General features: G+C 36.1%; 1 protein-coding gene across 2 annotated transcripts in view; it reads right to left on the bottom strand.

Annotated features, from left to right (window-relative positions):
• The window catches only part of LOC138705779 (uncharacterized), a 107913-nt gene that overhangs the window by 41213 nt on the left and 43904 nt on the right, over nt 1-22796 (bottom strand). For both annotated transcript variants that reach the window (XM_069834414.1, XM_069834413.1), the window contains exons 5-7: nt 19901-20017; nt 9050-9161; nt 2034-2235 (exon numbers count right to left, since the gene is read on the bottom strand). In XM_069834414.1, coding sequence (XP_069690515.1) covers nt 2034-2235; nt 9050-9161; nt 19901-20017 — 431 coding nt within the window. The remainder of the gene's footprint in view (nt 1-2033; nt 2236-9049; nt 9162-19900; nt 20018-22796) is intronic.

Raw genomic sequence — 22796 nt, 5'->3', positions numbered from 1 at the left:
CCATATGTTGTTGACGATACGGATATAGGCCTTGCTCATGTATCGCGCGCCACACTCGTGTTTGTGGAATATGAAGTTGTGCTGCAATTCTTCTAGAGCTAGTAGTTGAACCTATTTTTCAGGTACAATATGGACACTGAGAAAAGTACCATATGCGCACAATGTGTCAAACACCCTCATAAACACTTTTCTATCAGGTACTCTACGGTCAGGAGACCGTCGTTGATATTCTTGAACAGCAGCCTTACAATTACTAGTGCAAGAACCATAGACATTCATCACGTCGGCATACTCTGCATATGTTAAGACTCGTGACATTGTGACTTCTCTACACAGAATGTACTCGTACCTTAGTAAACTGCTACATTTCTGACTCAGACTCGAAGTAGCGAGCCAGAATGGCAAGACTCATCCCTCCACTCTTCCATACGCAAGTAACATACAAGTGGCCAGTATGACTAAGGTAATCGTAGTACAATCTAATGTAATAATGCGGAGGAAGAAAAGAAGGCTCATGCCTGTTATTTTCAAATGGCTGTTTCTCGGAAGCTGTTGAGAATATGACGTGTTTAGACCTATTTAATATGTTTCTTTTAGAATTGACTATACTATCAATACTCACCGTATGGCCTCTTCCTTATGAATATACAGAGTATTACATGAAACATTATAGGGAAATAGCCTAAAAGGAGAAGAGAAAAGAAGAAACTACAGCACAGAGTATTTTGTGGAAACAGTAGCAAGAACGGTTACTTTTAGTTTGTTAGTAAAATGAAACTGTGAATGTTTATATCGTCGGTTTACAAGCAAAACACATTAAGTAAAAAAATATTGCTACTGAGAAAAAAGGCATGTATATTATACTTAAAGTATGTGTATAAACTTAGAACTGAAAAGTGAAATACACATAAAAGTAAACAACTTACTAAAAAATAATATTTTGAGAATTCAGTTTTGTCAAGATCTTTTAAACGCCATTTTGCTTGTAAACCGACGATATTTTAATTGGATATGCATAATGTACGTAGGCCTATTTGTATTTTTAAGCATGTGCGCTCATTCGTATGTTCATGAGAAGAATGCGTAATTATGAATTAACTTATATTATCCTATTGAACCCCCCCCCCCCAAGGAAATGGTTCTATCTCCGCCTATGTATGTTGTAATAGTCAAAGTCCATTTCTGAATATATTCACCGTGCAAAACTAAGGTCTCATAGAGTTTCCATTGTTATTATTGTCTATTTTCACACTGACGTTGGCACTATCGATGTAGCAAATCTTTACTTAAGTTAATCCTGTTCATACAACCACACACTTACGCCATTTTTTTTTTTCGCAGATACATCATAATTATATAGGGCTAGATGGTATTTTTGGTACCTACGTAAAGTGTGTTCTGAGATACACGCTCAAGATCTCCGCACAATGGTATTACACAAAAGCAGACTATTGCGTGTTACTGTCGACACACACTGTTGAAATAAAGTAAATTGATTTCCATTGTTATAGCTGTTATAATATGTGCATTTCTCCTGTGCACAAGACGTTGAAGGGCCGTATATCTTTTATCTGTTTCTATTACTGCACACAAATTTCTACTTAAGGATACTTTTTGCACGATCTTTTTTTGTTGTAATGTCAGGCCTTGAAAGTTAGAATTTCTACACATAAACTTGTTGCTAGAAAAAACATTCCTCATAACATAAAACTACACTCAAATGGACCCATTAATTACTCACTCTGCTCATTTTTCAAACTTTTCCTCGATTTTGTAAAAAAACACTTCCCAACCTTGTATCGAAATAGATTATACTATTCCACAGCAGGAAGTCGTGATAACATTAAAAAGTTGATGTTTACATCTAAGAGCGGCTACGCGATTCAGAAAGTGCTCCCCATGTTCAATTGCTAGACGTGAGAGGTAACAGCATGCACATTGCCATTACACCAACTTCAGATAGGTCTATGATAATATATTATGACGTGCGTAATAAAATTAAGTAATGGATTTGACACTCGGGCTATACTTACTGTGCAATTTACATATTTGTTCAGATAAATTTCCGTCAGACTAACATTGCTTCTACTGTCAGAAGTTACGTTGCTCTTGCATTGGGCCATGTGTGGATGCTCGATCTGAAATTTAGAATTTCGCGTAGGTGGTATCAATTTCAGAGAGAACTTCGTGATATCATCCTCATCAATATCCAGCTGAACATCAAAGAGTGGTGCACTGTAATAGAAGAGAACAAGAATTAGAATAAATAATAAGTGCAGCCTTATATAAAATTCCCCTCCATTGGAGTCGCCTTGTCTCCATTATATCCCAGGTATTTCCGCATTTCACGTATATTTCATTTATCCCCATACTTACATATTAAGAATACTTCTTCCGTTTCCATATAAATTGAAAATGTATTTTGTTGTTCATTACTTTTTCTACTAAAATTATCCACTGAAGCCGGAACAGGCAAAAATTCGTAATGTGAAGAAGTAGCTGATGATGATACAGTGCGTTCGTAGCTCGGCCGGACCGTTCCGCGGTGGCCTTGGACTGGGTGAAGATTGGCGCGCCTGCCGCCAGAATAGCGCTGTAGTTACCGCTGACGCGCCAGTCATTCGAGTTGGATCTGTCGTGAGGGAAAGACGTCTGTGCGCGTGTTGTGAGTAAAATTGTGTTGTCTCATAGTGATAAAGTGTCTATTAATAATGATTGAGTACACTTTAGAACAACGTATTTTTCTCTATGATGCGTATGTGAAATACTCTTCTGCAAGACGGAGTCGAAGAGAATTTGAACATCGGTTTGCAGGTGTTCGAATTTCTAGCAGGTCAACTATTCATGACCTTGTCAATAAAGTCAGAAGTACAGGATCTTTTTTGAACAAGAAACGTGTTCAACAACACCGTGTACTGACAGAAGAGAAGCTTGATGAAGTAGGGGCCCGGTTAGAGCACTCACCCCGCAAATCACTGCGACGTTTAGCACAAGAGATTAACACTTCCAAGGCGTCAGCTTTTGTGGCAACGAAACTTCTGAAACTTAAGCCGTACAGGGTAACTGTAGTTCATGCTTTACAACCACAAGATTCTATAAGTAGGGTTAATTATTGCAATAGGTTTGTGCAGTCCGTTCATAATGGCGTTGTAGACCCACATTTAACGTTCTTCACTGATGAAACGTGGTTTCATCTTCACGGTCACGTTTCTACTCGGAACAATAGATACTGAGCTACCGAAAATCCCCATATGTTTCATGAAGTTGCTCACCACGCTGCAAAGGTTGGGGTTTGGTGTGCAGTGAGTGCGAGTAGAATTATCGGTCCCATATTCTTCGACACAAAGTTGATTCACACGTTTATGTAACTTTAATTTTAACAATTTTTTCCGCAACTAACAAGAAATGAACGAGTGAGTGGCTGGTTTCAGCAGGATTCAGCTAGAGCGCACACCGCTGCGAATTCTATGCATCAATTGCGAAGTGTGTTTGGTGACAGACTAATTAGTCGACGATTGTGGCCACCTCGTTCTCCTGACCTATCTCCATGCGATTTTTATTTATGGGGAACGTTAAAGAATAAAGTGTACGCATCAAATCCGCATACGTTACAAGAATTGAAGGACAACATCACGAGAGAAATACAGGCAATCAGTCAACATGAACTTTTGCGAATGAACCAGAATTGTTTTCGGAGATATGGGGAATGTGTTCGAGTTGAAGGTCATCACTTTCAACATCTGTTGTGATGCAGGTAAGCCTAATGTTAGTAGAGTAGTTAAGTGTTCCGTACCCATGACTTGCCGATCGTTTACGTGTAACTCTGGCGGCAGGCGCGCCAATCTTCAAGCAGTCCAAGGCCGCCGCGGAACGATAAGGGCCGAGCTACGAACGCACTGTACTTTCCTCCTCTCCTAATGTTGGTTAGTTCCTCTGAAATAAGTTCCATCTTGGAAATGAAGTTGTTTACTTCTTCCTTTTGTCTTGCAAAATATCATTCTCGTATCGTAAGGAGTACACATACAATGTTTATTACTTTAGTGTAAATTTATTCCATCATGGGTAGCACAACTGACAAGTTTTCCAGTATACAATGCCCACACTGAGAAAATGTTTTCAATTGACCGATGCAAGAAGAGAAAGTTCTGTTGGACTCATCAGAGATGAATTACAAGTTGTTACGAATCTCAAACATTCCTGTGAAGATTTCTTCAGGTACATGAGGGATAATGCAAGAATTGTCAATATACATAGTGCTTTGTGTGTTACTTTAAATATTTCTAACTGCACTTAGACATATATAGGTATACATATAATACTACTCTATATAAGGTAAAACATGCTGATAATATTTAGGGAATAATTTTCTAGACCTCTCTTATTTTCAGTTTGAAGACCTAGCAGTTATTAAAAAAAAAAAAAAAATCAATTTGAAAATCCAGCTATCAGATTTATTTTGAACTTCTATACTATCCATATACATTAAATGTTTCATTTTTATATGATTTTTGACATCCACAATTAATTTATTGTTGACTGTGGTACAACAGATGTTCACTTATCTTTAATTTCTTATTATACAATACAGTGATATTAGATTAAGCAGGTAATAATATATTTTATTATCTCAATAACTTTGATGAGATTTGTAAAATTATAAATTATCTTACTTGAGATTACTTGAAGGAAAAACTGAATGAGGTATAAACAAATAGTAAAAATAAAAACATTACAGATTTATATAAGGGCATAAATGAAATTAAGAATGGATATCAGGCAAGGGCAAACGTGATCAAGAATGAGAATGGTGACTTGCTTGCAGACTCTCATTCAATACTGAACAGATGGAAAACTATTTTGGACAACTACTAAATATACATAGGTCGAATAGAAATGATCGGGACGAAATTGAAATACAAACTGCTGAGCCATTTATACCCGAACCCACACTTTCTGAAGTAAAAATTGCTATAGAAAATTTGAACAAATATAAGTCTCCAGGTATCCATCAATTTCCAGCAGAATTAATACAAGAGGGTGGAAGCGCATTATCTAACGAAATTGATAAGCTTGTACTTGCTATTTGGGAAAAGGAAATTGTCCCAGAACAATGGATGGAGTCCATAATCGTACCTATCTTTAAGAAGGGGGACAAGAGCAACTGTAGTAACTTTCGAGGAATATCACTTTTGTTGACGTCGTACAAAATTTTGTCCAATATTCTTTTCAGAAGATTAACTCCATATGTATAAGAAATTATTGGGGATCATCAGTGTGGTTTTAGGCATAATAGATCAACTAATGATAAGATATTTTGTATTCGACAGATAATGGAGAAAAAATGGGAGTAGGCTTATAAAGGTACAGTGCATCAGTTATTTATATATTTCAAAAAGGCATATGACTCGGTTAAGAGAGAAGTTTTATATGATATTCTTATTGAATTTGGTATTCCCAAGAAATTAGTTCGATTAATTAAAATGTGTCTCAGTGAAACGTACAGCAGAGTCCGTATAGGCCAGTTTCTGTCAGATGCGTTTCCAAATCACTTTCGGCTAAAGCATGGAGATGCACTATCACCTTTAGTTCTTAACTTTGCTCTAGAGTATGCCATTAGGGAAGTCCGGGATACCAGAGACGGTTTGGAATTGAACGGGTTACATCAGCTACTTGTCTATGCGGATGACATGAATATGTTAGGAGAAAATCCACAAACGATTAGGAAAAATACGAGAATTTTACTTGAAACAAGTAAAGAGATAGGTTTGGAAGAAAATCCCGAAATACTAAGTTTATGTTGTGAATATTCTACGAAATGGAAATATAAAATTCGGAAATCTATCCTTTGAAGAGGTGGAAAAATTCAAATATCCTTGGAGCAACAGTAACAAATATAAATGATACTCAGGAGGAAATTAAACACAGAATAAATTTGGGAAATGCCTGTTATTATTCGGTTGAGAAGCTTTTATCATCCAATCTGCTGTCAAAAAATCTGAAATTAGAATTTATAAAACAGTTATATTACCAGTTTTTCTTTATGGTTGTGAAACTTGGACTCTCACTTTGAGAGAGGAACATAGGTTAAGGGTATTTGAGAATAAGGTTCTTAGGAAAACATTTGGGGCTAAGAGGGATGAAGTTACAGGAGAATGGAGAAAGTTACATAACACAGAACTGCACGCATTATATTCTTCACCTGACATAATTAGGAACATTAAATCCAGACGTTTGAGATGGGCAGGGCATGTAGAATCCAGAAATGCATATAGCGTGTTAGTTGGGAGGCCGGAGGAAAAAATACCTTTGGGGAGGCCGAGACGTAGATGGGAATATAAATGGATTTAAGGGAGGTGGAATATGTTTGTAGAGACTGGATTAATCTTACTCAGGATAGGGACCAATGACGGGCTTATGTGAGGGCGGCAATGAACCTCCGGGTTCCTTAAAAGCCAGAAAGTAAGTGTGTATAGATTATCTTAATTTTTTAATGAACTGTCAGTGCAACATTATTGCATTGTTAATAAAAATTTAATTGTCACAATTCTGTTTAGTATCATATCATCATCATCATCATCATCATCATCATCATCATCATCATCATAGAATTCACCTTCTTCATAAGAATTATCATAATTACAATATTTGTATATTTCTTTATTTACATGATATGTCTGTGTAACACGTCATTTCAGGTGCACAGGAAAGAGGGAAATTATCTGCAATGATATCTTTATCTCTGTTGATATAATGATGAGAATGTGTGATTAGCATAATGCAGGGATCGGAAAAAATGTCATCGTGATCACTAGCAATAGTGACGTCGCAGGGGCAGCGCAGTAAACTGTCTTTGCTTCACCCGCTTCCTTACGTCCAACTCTCCTACAACTCCAGTACACAGGATTTATCAGTGGCAGGTTACCTGATTACATTTAGATTGCGTCTTTCTCAAAACCTTCAACATCTGTTTGGAAACGTGTATTTAAGGAATAATGGGAGGAACAGTATTTGTTGTGAACATTGTGACAATGTAGACGCCTCTTGTGTTTTAAAATTCTAATAGTCACTTATAAATTATTCATCTAGCGACATTACGACACGTGATAAGATTATCATGAAATCATAGTTAAGTGTGAAACATATCCAATGTAATTGTAAACGGAAATGTATACAGTAGAAAATAAGTAGAAACATAGTTTCCTTTTCGTAGGGCTGGACGGGGCGAAGCAAATAAAACACAAAAAAAGAAAAAAAAGAAACTAAATTCAAACAACAGTTCCGGTACTAAAATATGATGAAACAAGCTATGAGTCAAAGGAAACTCTATGCAAGTTATGTTATTGCTTTGGAAATTTCAAAATCATTGAAGTGCTATAACAACATTAAACTTTGCTCGATGTCATTGCACTCGAAGGAAATGCAACAGGAGAGGAGTTAGTCCAAGCATGAAGAAAATATATAGAAGAAATGAATCTGAATAGAAAGCAACTTTTATCTGTAGTAACATACAGGACTCGAAATACGATTTAAAAAAAAATTATTAGGTGGAGTAACGTGTTATTAAGAGAGCTGAAATAAGTGAGGACATAATACGTTGCCATTGTACCTATATAACACACCAGACTGGCTAAGATTTATTTAAAATGCTCTTCATAGAAAAACATGTGTAGTCCTATCATAGGTCGCCTGCCGCTACCCTACATGTTTGACTCTACATTCATATATCCGAACAATTGTTTTCTGAACGAAAACTTGTGAAATCTAAACAAAGATCGTGAGTAGCAGACGAAAATTTACGAGTTGCATTAAGAGTGGCAATTTGTGATGTATTTTCTTAGATTGTTGTATCACAGTAAAATTAAAGTTGAAATAAAATATAGTAATCTGTCCATCTATAAATCAATATTGTGTAGTCTACGTTAGATGATTGGGCTGAGAGTCCGCCACTGGGATCCGAAAGCAGTGCTTTATACTCATCAGTTGATATTACATCTTATATATTGCGGCTTGCGTCCAGTGATGTCATCGTGAGGGCAAATTTGCCGACGGCTGGCATAATACTTAGGAAACAATTTACTACCTACCTTAATAAAAGGCTCTGTACCAAGTAAAAAATAAAAAAGAAGAGTAAGATCTCGACTGGAATATGAATGACATACTATGACTCTTTCTAACATTAAAAAATATAGATTCGGACAAAGCAATAACTACAGTTTACATGTACGGTAATAAAAACGAATTATTTTTTACTTAGACATAACCTAGAAAAATAATCTTTTAAAGTGATGCCGTTGTCTCGGTCTCTTCTACAACATGCGACTTTGTTGAAATGTTGAGTAACTTGACTTACTAACCTAATTAAAATAAAATAAATTCCTAATATACGAGGGAGAGTCAAAAAGTAACATTAATAATTAAATTGTTTTATTAATTGAATATGTACAATAAGACTACAAACGCTTTATCACTTTACAACATAGTCCCCACTACGTTCAATGCAAGTGTTCCTGTTAAACTATGTTGAAAAGTGATGAAGTGTTTGTAGTCTTATTGTACATATTCAATTAATAAAACACTTATTAAGGTTACTTTTTGACTCTCTCTCGTATTATGCAAGAAACTCCAATGGGTTTCGAGCACATATTCCAAAGATGCCAATTACTTAAATAGATAGGTCAAGTTAAGGCTGGTCCACAAAAAACCGGGAACGGAAACGACAACGAGAACTAGAAAGCAAATATTGTTCAAATAAATTTAAATGTGAGCATTCACAATTAACTATTGTGAATGCTCACATTTGAATACATTTATTTTAACATTATTTCCATTCTCGTTGTCGTTGTCGTTTTCTTCTCGATTTATTGTGAACCAGCCTTTACTGCTGTAGACACGTAACTTGACCAATAAAGCAGACTTCACTTTACCAAGAGACGTCTTGTGACTACAGAAGATAGTACCGGCAGTTACGTGTAAGTCAGTAGCCAATAATAAAACCTTTTGCAAAAAAAGAATTCTGCTATTATCTATGTACCTAGTTCTTATACTATACCTGTTGAGTTGCAGCAGCTTCACTAGTAGAGTGGTAAGATTCAAATTGTGTGCTCCTGATATCCAGTTTGGATAACTGTAGATCTTACCAACATTGTCCAAAACATTCCGAGCTGCAACAAGAAAACATGTTCAGATGAAACTGTTACTTCGCCTCACCCTGAATTCCCCTTGAAGTGAATAAGTTATGAATTACTCAGTTTAACCCCTACCCTTATATCTCACATAAAATGTTAGATTTAACTGAGGAACGATAACGGTTTTCTACTTTCTGATTATACAGAGTGTTTCAAAAGTGGTGGTAAAAAATTTATGGATGAGAAGTAAAAACAAAGAGAAGCAAAAACGTTCCAGTAAACAAGGGTCCGCAAATTAACCGTTTACGATATAATACCATTTTATGCTGGTTGGAGCCCGCTGAATACTAAGTACTAATTCAAAACAAAAACAGTAACAATTTATTAATTTATTAATCACGAGACAGTAAAATTCATAATTTTGGCTTCAACACTACAGAAGTGTGTTTAAACATACACAAAATGAACTGTTTTGCTTGAACAACAGTGAAGTTTGTTGATAAAGTACAGTACAGTATGAACATGTTAACTGTACAATTTTACAGCAGGTGTTCAACATGCTGACCATGCACTTGAATACATCTGTCTAGTCTTCTCCGCAAAGACCCAAGAATGCACTCGAAGAGCAATCCTGGGTCATTCTTCATTTGCTGGAAGGCATATAAAATGCGATGCTGTAATTCTTCAAGTGTTGTGATGTCTTTTGTGTAAACTAGGCTTTATGCATAAAGTCATACACAAAAACCCAAAGGATTTAAATCCGGTGATCTAAGTACAGGTCCTCCTCTACCAATTCACCGTTCACCGTATCGTCTGTTTAAATATCATATCGTCTCACACTTAGAAGGAATTGGAATGAGGAGAGAGCGGCATACGTACGAAGCATGAATGTTGCCGCTTTACCGTGTTCAGGAGCTTGGTTCACTGGTGGCCCCAACCAGCACAAAATGACATTATCTCGTAAATGGTTAATTTGCGGATCCATGTTTACTGAAACGTTTTTGCTTCTCTTCGTTTTTACTTCTCATTCCTAAATTTTTAGCATCAAGTTTGAAACATCCTGTATGACGTTGAAAGAGAAAATATTGGGATATTGTAGGGTAAAAAATTCTATTATTAGATATTAATGAAAATGCACGTTTTCAGTACGTTCTATAGGCTAACAGAGATAGTTTTTTCAGCATAACTTCTATTTGTCCATCTGTCTGTGCCTGTGCCAACTACTAGCACGCGACGAATTTCTCCGCTTCTACGAACAAGTGTATGACGAAAGACTGTATCCTTCTCATCTATAGCATGTGTAAAATCTTCACGTAGGAGTCAATGCCAAACGTCTACGACTTTGTCACTGGTTTCATACCAATCGTCTGAATCGTCAATTGATTCCAGTAATACTACTATTCCAGGGATGTCAAAACGACTGCACTGCGTGCTCTCAAGAACACGTACAACATTTCCTTAAGAGCGATTATTGTACTTTATCTTAAATATAAGTGAACCTTAATGGCTTTGTATTGCTTGTAGGCGTTTTTGACAGCCCTGTATTATTCTCTGAAACCACGTTCACTGATAAAGGAAATAGTAATGAATGTAGCAATCACTTAATATGGTATGCCAAACATCAAAACTCACATGGTATTATGGACCCAAATTTCCAACTTCGTTTCTCAATTAATGTGTAGTGTGGTATGATGAATGACATGCTGATACGTTAAGTTATTTTAGACAATCATATGGATGGAAAAAAGTAGACCTACTGTCGATATTTCTACCTCCATTACCAGACTACTAGAGGACGTTCCTTGGCTACATGGAATGTTATGTACTTTCAACATGATGGAGCCACTTTTCATTACGTGTACCGTGGGAAGACTCATCTCAGTGCCAAATTTTCTAATCGGTGAATTGGTCGTGGCACTACCATTCCTGGTCATCAAGATCTCCAGACCCAAACCCTTGGATTTTTGTTTATGATTGGATGAAAATGAATTATACAGAAGGAAAATGAATACGCAGGACGAATTGTTCGCGTGCATAACGAATGCTATTGCCGGCGTCAAGGAACGTTACGATGATTTTTGATGAGTAACAAGTCATCTTCTCGCATAAGTCAGAAAATATATTGAGGTAGACAGTGGAATTTTTGAGCATGTATTCTAGTATATTTATTACTTGAACAAGAAATAACAAAAAAAAGTAATAATAAAAAATTCCATTATCTTTTTAAATTTTACATTCAACAGTTCTATCTCGACAACTGTTCGGTATAGACCACAATATTGGGATTTTCCGATCTCTGATGGGTCAAAAACTCTGATATAACTAATAGTTAACCCTTGTGGTGAAGTCCGGAGGGCCTAATTAGTCAAATCCACTCTCCTCACCTCCACGCTGGGGCCCCCTGGATCTTTTAAGATGCGAAAGAGAAAGTGGTGTGCGGAAAGCAACGGGTAGCTACCGCATTTATGTTTCCCAAGAAAAACTGCAAACATGGCATGATGAGTCTTTCCAAGGAAGAAGAATAAAGTGGATAAGATTTGCTGATGATATGGCGTTGTTAGCAGAAAAGGAGATGATACTAAAGGATATGAAGCTAAATGACAGCTGTGAGCAGTATGGGATGAAGATAAATGTAAATAAGACGAAGAGTATGGTCATAGGAAGAAAATACAGAAGATAAACTTGAGAATTCTAAATGAGGCAGTAGTATTTCTACATCTAATATGCTTTATATTGGCAATTGATTTCATAATCGGTAGGCTTTTCATATTACAGTCCCTCATTTAAATGAAAGTGAGTTCAATTTACATTTTATGGTGAATTATTGCGTGGTAGGACAGGCTATTTAGGAGTAGAGTATCTTTAGTCACAATTCTACAAATCATCCTAGTCCTATATTAATACTATAACGGTATACATCCGGACTTTACATGTATGAATTAAATGATTAAAGAGAAGGCTTTGTCTGTGAAATATCAGTGAATTTTACACCGTCTACATCGAAATTTTATTATTGCATTTAGAAATTACTTAGCTTAAATGTTACGACAATGATACATAATTATTTCCCTTCCTAGGTCCAGGAAGCACAGTTTAAAACGGGTAATACAGTTATTCTGATTTGACATGGGGCACATTATTAAAAACAAATTTTAATAGTTACTTACAGGAGATGAGTGGTCTTCCACATTATGTTTACTCTACGATGATCGAAGTTTTAAATTCATTTCTATTATGTCGTCATTGTTCCTGTAATAACTCCTATATGTAAAATATAAAAATTTTCAGTAGAAGGAAAAAACACATTTACTCATTCTATGGCAGTGGTACATAGGAGATTGTAAATTATTGCATTTTGAAAAGAAATAAATATAATTACATATAGGAGATTTTATTATTTTCTGTATCATTATTTAAGTTATTTAATGGAGCAAAAATCTGAAAATCGATAAATATGTCATATAGGAGTTATTGCAGGAACAACGACGCTGTGCATCTATGTCATTTTATTAAGCTAATTGATTTCTAAATCTCACTTTCGTAGACATTAGAAAGTAAACATCACATATTTATTAATATAATAAGCATCTGTGTATTCGTTCAACATTTTGAGCTTGATAAACACGAATATTCATTAATCCGCTACATCTTCAGCATCGCAGTATTTCGTACATCACATTACATAATGTAGAATAGCGTCGTGCATTACAGGCGCTGTGTTCGGTTCAAGTTTATCGAGTATGATGAAGTTCGATATTCGTCATGTTCTCCTGTCCTGTTTGTTCCACCTTGTTATAAAAATATTCACTGTCCTCCACTCCCACCCCTTCACGTTTTAACTGCTTAAGAATTTTACTAGCACAGATCTTGCGATTAATTTTTCATCTTATATATAAAAGTCAATATGGCTATGTATGTATATGTGTATGTATGTGTGATGTGTGTATGTGTGTGTATGTATGTATGTATGTATGTATGTATGTATGTATGTATGTATGTATGTACTCTATACAAATCGACATGCTTTGGCCGATATTTGCCGAAGTTTGCATATTTAATCTTCATAACCAAGAGTAGAACGTAGGCTACATTAAAGTCGGACAAAGGACGTTAAATTAATTAAAATGATAAAAAAAAATAAAAATAAATACGAGCAAACATTCATGTATAATCACAGTATAAAGAAGATACAGTAGAGACAACTCTTATCGGCACCTTTGATGTTGTTGGTACTAAAATCAAGCTCAGGGAGGTCTAGTTCTCAATGAATCCAACCATGTTGCTAGTATCGGCAGAGCTAACAGCTGATTTTAGCGATCAGTTGTTCAGACATGCTAAACTTTCAGATGAAACTTTGTATTAACTGCTGTAATTACTCCTTTGTTCTGTAGTGATATTTGTGTCTTATTATGTGGGTCTAATGAAAATTCACTCTTTCTTTTCAAAATTCATATAAAACTGCAGTGTTCATGATTGAAGTGAAACATACTATTAGTGAAGTGCTTACCGTTTCATTCTGTTTCTTCATATCCTTTGCATTTCATCTTGGATCACAATATGTTGTAAAATACATACCTCAGAAGAACATTTAATAAATAAACAAAAATTCGAGGTAACCTGTTATGACTAAAAATGTGTTCACTATATATCCGATGTAGGCTACTAATTGTAGGCCTAACTGCCTAGGTGTACAAAGAGGGCCTAATAATTAAGGGAATTCGGGGGAATATGGGCACTTGGGGAATATGGGTAATATTACGTTTTCATGTCGAAACTCTTGCAACGAATTACATTTTTTCGCTAATAACGGTTATAATAACCTGAAAGTATCGTAATGGTTGCTGTGGGAAGCGCGCTGTGCAGTATTGTCTCGTATTGTTGTTAAAACAGCCATCTAAAACGTGAGTATTGACTTCCAAGTATACTAAAATTTCACAATACTTATTTTAGATATGTTGTATGCAATAGATTACACATGAACTTTAGAAAAAAGTTTAAATCAAATAGTATACAGGCAGAATACATATCTTGAACTGCCGTTATATTGCGTCAGACATTGTTTTGTGAATAGTTTACGATAGTGCCAACTGTTGAAAGTAAACCCTACATGTCGGGGTAATATGGGCGCTAATGTTCGGGGGAATATGGGCAAGCATTACACTTCATTAAAATGACTCTTCAATCTTGATGCAAATGGCCTACAAATGATTACAAGAGCGAAAGATGTCATTGAACCCAAAGAACACAAAGTGGTGCATTGCATTTATCCTAAAGAAAAGGGAGAAACCATTACCCTTGTGGCCTGCTTCAATGCAGCAGGGAACTACTTTCCCCCAAGTATCATTATAAATGGAGTGAGGACAATAATGATTGAAATAAAAGCTGCTTGCTGTCAGTAAGGTGTACTTCAACAAGCAGGCTGCTTACATTAACGGAGATACGAGGTGTGATAATTAAATTCTGGGTGTGATAATTAAATTCCGAGACCTGTCCCATAAGTGGAAATAAAATTACCTCATTTAAATTTCGCTGCAATCCCCTTCAAAGTAGTCCATTTGGGCAGTTATACACTGATACCAACGTGTCTGCCATTTTTGGAATGCCTCCTGGAAGTCACGTTTTTGAAGCCTGTCAAGCACCTTCTGCGATTCGCGTTGGATCTCCTCCACAGTGCCAAAACGTTGACCTTTAGCTTGATTTTTTTTTTCGGAAACAAAAAAAAAATAATAATAATAAGTCGCAGGTGGCCAAATCTGGTGAATACGGGGGTGAGGAACGATGCCCATCTTATTACGGGTGCAAAACTGGAGTGTTGTAGAGCTCTGTGAGCTGGCGCAATGTCCTCATGAAGCTTCCATTTGTTCTTTGTCCAGAGTTGTGGTCGTTCATATTCAATATGGACGTGAGGATCATTATGCACAATTTATCTAATTTTTTCGACATTTTCGGCAGTTTTGCACGTGTGTGGTCGACCTGGCCCCTCGTCGTCCTTCAGCGATGTTCTGTCATTTCTGAAACGCGAATGCCACTCAAACACCTCGCCTGTCTCAATGCTTCATTCCCGTAGGTTTGCTTCAACATTCCATGGGTTATGGTTGCCGATTTCCTAAAGAATTTGACGTTGGCTCTCTGCTCCAGTTTCGAGTCCATCGTGATTTCGCAAATGCTCGAATGCACATACTAACAAAACCTTGTGTAACATAGGTCTCAATTAAGATAGCAATTCGAAACTTTGTGTCGCGTCTCTTCAAGGTCGTCTAGTATCACTGCTGCGCACGGGTGTTAATCACGTGATCCCTTCGTCCACAGCAGACACAATCTCGGAATTTAATAATCACACCTCGTTTATTTTTCTCAATAATCAAGAACTTCGTTGCTTATTTCAATGTTAGTAAGCATGCACTTGTAATTTTGATATTAGATGGACGTGATTCACATAGTTGTAATTCTGACACTCTTAACTTTGCAATAGGAAACGGATTATGCATGTTTTGTCTTCCTCCACACACCACAGCCTGGCTTCACAGCAGATAGGGATCTGTTTGGTCCTCTGAAGAAAGCTTACAACAATGGTACTACAGCTTTCTTCAGGCAACATAGGGGAGCTTTTACGAAGGTCGAGTTTGCTTGCATTGTGAAAGAAGCATGGAACAGATGTGTCAATGTATGTTTGGCTGTAAATGTCTTTCGAGCTTCAGGCCCTTTTCCATTGCACATGAGTGTCATTCCCGATTATGCATACATTGGCACTGAAGCATCAGGTAACAAACCTACAATTCATACAATTCCTACCACTGATTCAAATGTCTTAGAATATCCACACGTTTTTCATTGCCAAAGAGTCACACCATCTGCCAAAGGCGTTAAGAATAACCACCAAAAATTGCATATACAATATATAATATAGTTAATACAGTTATATTTTCAAGTATTTAAAATGTTTTTTCACTTCTTTCAGTTGACCGTGATTCACATCATTAATGCCCATTATACCCCTACGCTCGGGGAAATATGGGCAAAGCACATTAACTTGCATTTTCCAGTTTTACTTGCATACGTTTAGGAGTAAGCAGTCAGGATTATTATATAATATAGCTAAATTGTTAAGAAACATATCCCAGCTGTAAAATTAATTATTAGAAAAAAATCGAAAGATTTTGCACCCGAAATAGTACTAAGGTGCCCATATTCCCCCGATTTCCCTTATCTACTGCAACTTTTATCACATAACTATGTAATCCTTAAATCATTATTGTGTGCTGCACTTGGAGGACAATGCTTAACTGGCAACAGTTAAATCCCGGTAACTTCTTCCACTTTTCCTTTGCTGTAATAGGCTACGTTTGAATTGCAATATTTTTACCTTCTTCCATTTTCATAAAAGATATATTGCAGTACCGTTAACACATTTGAATTAACAAATTCTTACCTTCTTCCATTCTCGTAAAGGATTTGTTGTAGTCAGTAATACAAATTCTTAACTCCATAGTTAGACACAAGAGCCCTACATCAAACCCTAATTACGTCGTATAATTTTATAAGAGTCGAGCTCAGGAAATAATTCCCTTACAAAGTTCGCTTATTACTATGGGCAAAAATCATTATGTATGTAAATTTTGACATTTTTAACTCCTTCATACGCATACTATTTATCTCTATACAAGCCTTGAACCCAGAAAATAATGCATGCACAGAGTTCAAACTAAGGGATGTTACTACACGGGCAAGTCATTGTTCATATCAATTTTTGTATCTTTTCACTCACTCTTTCATACCTAGATCCAAAAGCTAGCTATACACCAACGTGATCGGGTAATTATTATGTAGTCGAGGTTATGTTTTCTTTCACCTACAGTATTTAGAGACATTCTATTCAACCGGTACAGTTAGAAATTTTAATGTGTATGTTAATTCCAATTTGGAAACCAAAATCAATATCAATATACAAAATATTACTGTCAATAATAATAGGAATAATCATGCAGGAAGTACAACGTTACTGGTATGAAATAATATCCATCACTAATGTAATGTTATTAGCTAGTTAACAAAATTTTATTATATCCATTGTTGACGTCGTAACTTCATCGAAATGAATGTCATGATCTAATCGTATGTAGCTAATGGTTCAATATTACGTTACCAACATAAGCATCTACCAGTGACTTTAAAACTAGCATCAATTAGTGAATATTTTCATGATGTTTACATAAGGAAGTAATTATTATTATGATTATGTTGCCATTCCTTTGCCTCATGCCTTTCAAATTCTTAAAATATGAGTAATAAATCTTTTCAGTCAATATTAAATTATGTCAGCCCTGTCGTAGATGGAGAACCATCTGGTGGAGGTTTCAGATAATACACCCGGTTTCGTGACATGCGCACTCAGAATTTGTTCCCACGAAATGGGCTAGTTGTCCTTACTTTATCTTCTTTATATTGTGGTATAATATTCAAATGCAATCTTATACAGACAATTGTTCTTTATATTGTCTGCTATAATATTCAGCATCGACTTTCATGAGGCCATGGAAATAATAATGCGATATTAAATAACATTTTTCATATTATATTATGAAGGCCAAAATCTAGACAGTTCATTCAATAAGTATCTTTACGCAATCCAGAACCGCATTATGAGTTTCTCGAGACAGTTCTAGATAGTGAGCAGACTGTGTTTTACCAACTGAATTTTTTAATTCTTTGAAACCAGAAGGATTGCCTACACATAATTTAATACTTAATATTGAATCACCAATAGTACTTTTGCAAAATATTGACCTACCAAAATTATCCAATGGAACAAGAATTAGTATGAAAAAAAATCATGCAAAACGTAATAGAAGTGACAATATTAACTGGCAAAACGAAAGAATATGTTTCTATCCAACATGTTCCTATGATAGCCACTAACATGCCATTCGATTTAAGCAACTGCAGTTTCATTGCGACTAACATTCTGATGACCGTATTAAAATAAAGCTCAAGAATAGTCGCTCAAAGTTGGAGACATTCACTTAGAAACTCCGTGTTTTTCACATTGTCAATAATTACGTAACTTGCATTCGGGTTAAAACACCTTAACATACAAAAGACACATTTTATGCAATAAAGGAGAAAACGAATTGTATGCATTATCAAAAAGCAATTCAGTGATACTTTTGTCATGTTCCTAATGTAGTATGTGGATGTACGTAAACCCACTGATAATAACAACACTGTATTAATTATATATATATATATATATATATTAATGTCCATGTCCAAAAATGTGTCATAGCGAAATTCTATCTGTGTAACCATGTTGTCAGTGTAGTACTTATGTTAAGCGTTGTGGAAAGAACAATCTCTTCATTTCTAAAATATATGTCTCTCAGAATGTTAGTATTTATGTTGAACAATGACTTCTTGCGAAATTATACAGTATCTGTACTTAAAATAAATAATATAACTAATATGTTCCGAATTTGTGAGAGATAATGTCTCAAGTCATATTTAAAAACCCGTGTATTGTATAAGTAGGCGTACAGAGGTCAAGGGATAAAAAATCTTCCAATATAAATTAAATTGTATACGTATATATTGATTCTTTGGTAAGACCGAGAGACAGATAAATTTCGGCTCACAATGACACCCTAACGGGTTCTGACTGGAAAAAAAGGGAATTCCCTAATCAGCTGTCTCTGAAGTTAAAGCGGGAGCACACATAGACGTGAAAATACGTGAAATGTATGTCAGCATATCTTCAGATCAATGTTCAGACATTATAATTATTTTATCTCTGCTTCTGTATATCGTCACAGGAAAAAAATACGGCAGAAAGATTGTAATGCTATTTAATACGCTGACGCCCACGATTAAGATAAGGCACTTGAAATTTAATGGTCACTGACCGGCAGAGATTAAATGTAAGATCCGTAGAACATTGAGTCAATGCTAAGTGGGCGTATAGGGATCGAGAGGTTAGTTTTTGTTTTTCTGAACTTCACGACAATGCTAACTCATTTAAAGGTTCTGAGACTGTAGTCTGTATATATTTTCGTTTAGTTTTACTTTGTTTATAGTTTGATTTTTCTATCATTATACTTGTATTTCTGGCGGTGTAGAAGAGAAGGCCTGAGGCCTTAACTATACCAGATTAAATAAATAAATAAATAAATAAATAAATAAATAAATAAATATATATATATATATATATATATTTAGAAACGGTTGAACGTAAGACATATGATGAAATGTGTTATTTTTGTTACCTGATCTATAGCTGTTTAAAAAAGTTAACTCTGACAGGCATTTGGCTAAGAAGTAAATTAATCCGTGTAAGTGACGTCATGTAAAAATTCATCTTTATGGTTGAGGAAAGCTTAGTAAAGACAAATCGTTTTGTTTGTCTATAGTTGGGTTTCCGAGATTTCCAAAAAGTCTAAGAATCAGTTTAATATTAAAAATAGAAGCAGAAAGGAAAACCCGGGGAACGCCGGGTGATTTCAGCTAGTATTAAATAAGACGAAGTTTGTAATGTCTTGGCTGCTTCTCTCATGTTCGGACATTGCAGGACACTAATATACAATAATTAGGCCTAATAGTTTCAGAAAAAATGCACTATCTTCTGTTAATAATTTTAATATGTGTTAATTTATAAGAAAACTGACACACTGAGTAAAATTAAATTTCTCGAGGAAAGAACATTTTAAACATTTCAAGTATTTCACAACTTCACTTTTATTGGTAACATTAACCTATTTACGAAACTTCATGCTCTTTCTACTTACCTTCTTTCAAGCGGATTGTCTTGTTTACAATTGAATCATAGTTAACACATTGCTCATAGAAGGTCTTGAACTTCTGATATGCTTCAGGACTACCTTCGTGCACATTTCCCATAGCATCTGTAAGTTCGGACAAAAGGAATTATTCATATATTTATTTGCTTAGAACCCTATTTAGTTTTGTGAAATTCAGAGGACAACAAAGAAGCCACAGAGACTGATCATTTGCATCATCAGTGGAATACATGATCTTATCATTTTAGAAATAGGCCTACTATCTTCGTAAATCGGCATCAACACCGCCATGTTCTCTAATCTGTTCGTCAAGACAGCAATGTGAGACTATACAACGTAGTACGAGTAATAGGTCCATTACTAGGTTAGACAACTGTCGAACCAACGCACTCCCACTCACTGTTTACATACACAGCGTGTTATTGGTGGATTGACAAACCACAACAAATTCATGTAAAATATTACTAAGTGTAAGCAGTTAAGACGTCATTCACCCACCCAAATTAAGATACGAGATGTTTAAACTGTCTACCTTCTTCAGAAATAGACTTTTGGATATTGCACGTGTGTTGGAACTTTAACACGTACAACGTTTCGCAACTATACACAGGTTCCATCATCAGGGCAAAATTAGTACAACTTGAAGAGACACCAACTCTGTTTGATTCGTTACTTCAAACAACAGGCACCACTATTAATTCGCTTGTTCCTCATATAGTGTTGCCTAACAACTAACTGAGTCTGTAGCTCAAGTCCTAGCGCGCTGGTCTTCTTTCCAGGCTGCTCGGATTCGATCCCCAGTCAGGTGGTGATGAAATTTGTTGACGACAAAACAGACGTTGCAGGAGGTTTTCTCGGGTACTACCGTTTCCTTTTATCATTTCATTAACACTCTCCACTTGCCACTCATTGAATATATCATCTGAAATAATCAAAATAGGCTGGGGTGAAGTCTTGGGAGTAGTACTGCTCCGATGGCCCACCTACCAGCATCGGATTCAACAATGTCATTCAGGGCATCTGTCGGACTCAATCATAGCATATAAAGGATGTTTCATGAGGAGTTACCGTCACTTACGGAGCTCATTTCCAAAGACATTTGTCACATAAACATGGGTCCAATTCTCAATATTTTCAGAGTTACACCAATTTGAATTTCTTTATAAAATACCATTATTCTTTAGTTTTAAGGTAAAAGAATATTACAGATAAAGAAATAACTATTCAGGAGTAAGGTTTTTTTTAGAGCCTCTTCAGCCGAGGCCACTTTTAGAAGCGCTACTAACGCGCTGCCGCTTGTGAATAATGTATTTAAATGGAGGCCTTCAGACACAGCCACGACCATAGAATCAGTCGCGCTGCAGACCCTCTGAGTGGTTGACTTCGCCGCTGGTGGCGGCCACTAAAAGTAGCGCTTCTCGTCGCGATACATAGAATTAAATGATAGGTTTCAGAAGGAGCCACAGCCAGGCCACTATTTTAGTGGCGCGTGAGTAGCGCGTTCGTGGCGCTGCTAACGGACGATTGTTGGGCCATCATTTCCCCACACATACATCGTCACGACAGTATACAGGTTATGTTACGACAGAATAATATAGAATGACGATAATGATGATGATGATGATGATAATAATAATAATAGGCCTAACAATAATAATAATAATAGGCCTAATAATAGTAATATTATTATTATTATTATTATTATTATCATTATTATTATTATTAAATATCCGCGGAAAAGAACCCTAATTCAGCAAGCGATATGCTTGGGTTTTAGTTTTTGTTATATGATATACTGATTAAGGGTGTTTGAGAATAAGGTTCTTAGGAAAATATTTGAGGCTAAGAGGGATGAAGTTACAGGAGAATGCAGAAAGTTACACAACACAGAGCTGCACGCATAGTATACTTCACCTGACATAATTAGGACCATAAAATCCAGACGTTTGAGATGGGCAGGACATGTAGCATGTATGGGCGAATCCAGAAATGCATATAGAGTGTTAGTTGGGAGGCCGGAGGGCAAAATACCTTTGGGGAGGCCGAGACGTAGATGGGAAGATAATATTAAAATGGATTTGAGGGAGGTAGGATATGATGGTAGAGACTGGATTAATCTTGCTCAGGATAGGGACCAATAGCGGGCTTATGTGAGGGTGGCAATGAACCTCCGGGTTCCTTAAAAGCCAGTAAGTAAGTAAGTAAGTATATGATATACTAATTATCTATACTACTTAGTTTTACACAGATAAGGTGAAATATGTATCTACAGTCTTTTAAAGATAAAGTTTAGCAAGTCTATAAATTGTCTGTAGCAACAAGGTTTTTTTGATTACTTCACATAGTGGAGTCCTGTATTCGGTGTCGCAGTCCAGAAGATGTGTCTTTATTTGAAATCTCTTTGCTTCAATAATAGGACAGTCAAATAGAAGGTGTTTCACACTGTGAAGGTCTTCGCGGCAGGAGCATGTAGAGTCGATGTCTGCTGGAATGTTGAATCTGTCGAAATAAGTACCAAATTTCCCATGTCCAGAAAGAAACTGCGTTGTTACGAAAGTAGGTTTGAAGTGATGGCTTTTGAATCTGCCGTGGATTGTTGGGAAGTAGGTGTCTCTTGTTAGTGATCCGGTTGAGCATGTCGTCCATCTAATATTCCAGTTTTGATGAGTCTGTTGTCGTATTTGTTTCTTGATATTTGATATCGGTTGTAAACTGTATGTCGGAGTTTCGTTGCTGGAGGCTGCAGCTTTCGCTAGCTCATCAGCTCTTTCATTTCCTCTTACACCATTGTGTCCACGGACCCAAGTGAGGCATATGTGATGTGTGTACTTTTCAAGTAATTCCCTTGCCTCTATCGCTAATGGGTGACGGTTGTACTTGTCAG

The sequence above is a fragment of the Periplaneta americana genome, chromosome 9, assembly GCF_040183065.1.
Source record: "Periplaneta americana isolate PAMFEO1 chromosome 9, P.americana_PAMFEO1_priV1, whole genome shotgun sequence".
Lineage (NCBI taxonomy): Eukaryota > Metazoa > Arthropoda > Insecta > Blattodea > Blattidae > Periplaneta > Periplaneta americana.
The sequence above is the reverse complement of the archived record's forward strand: the minus strand, read 5'-3'. Positions and strand labels throughout refer to the sequence as shown.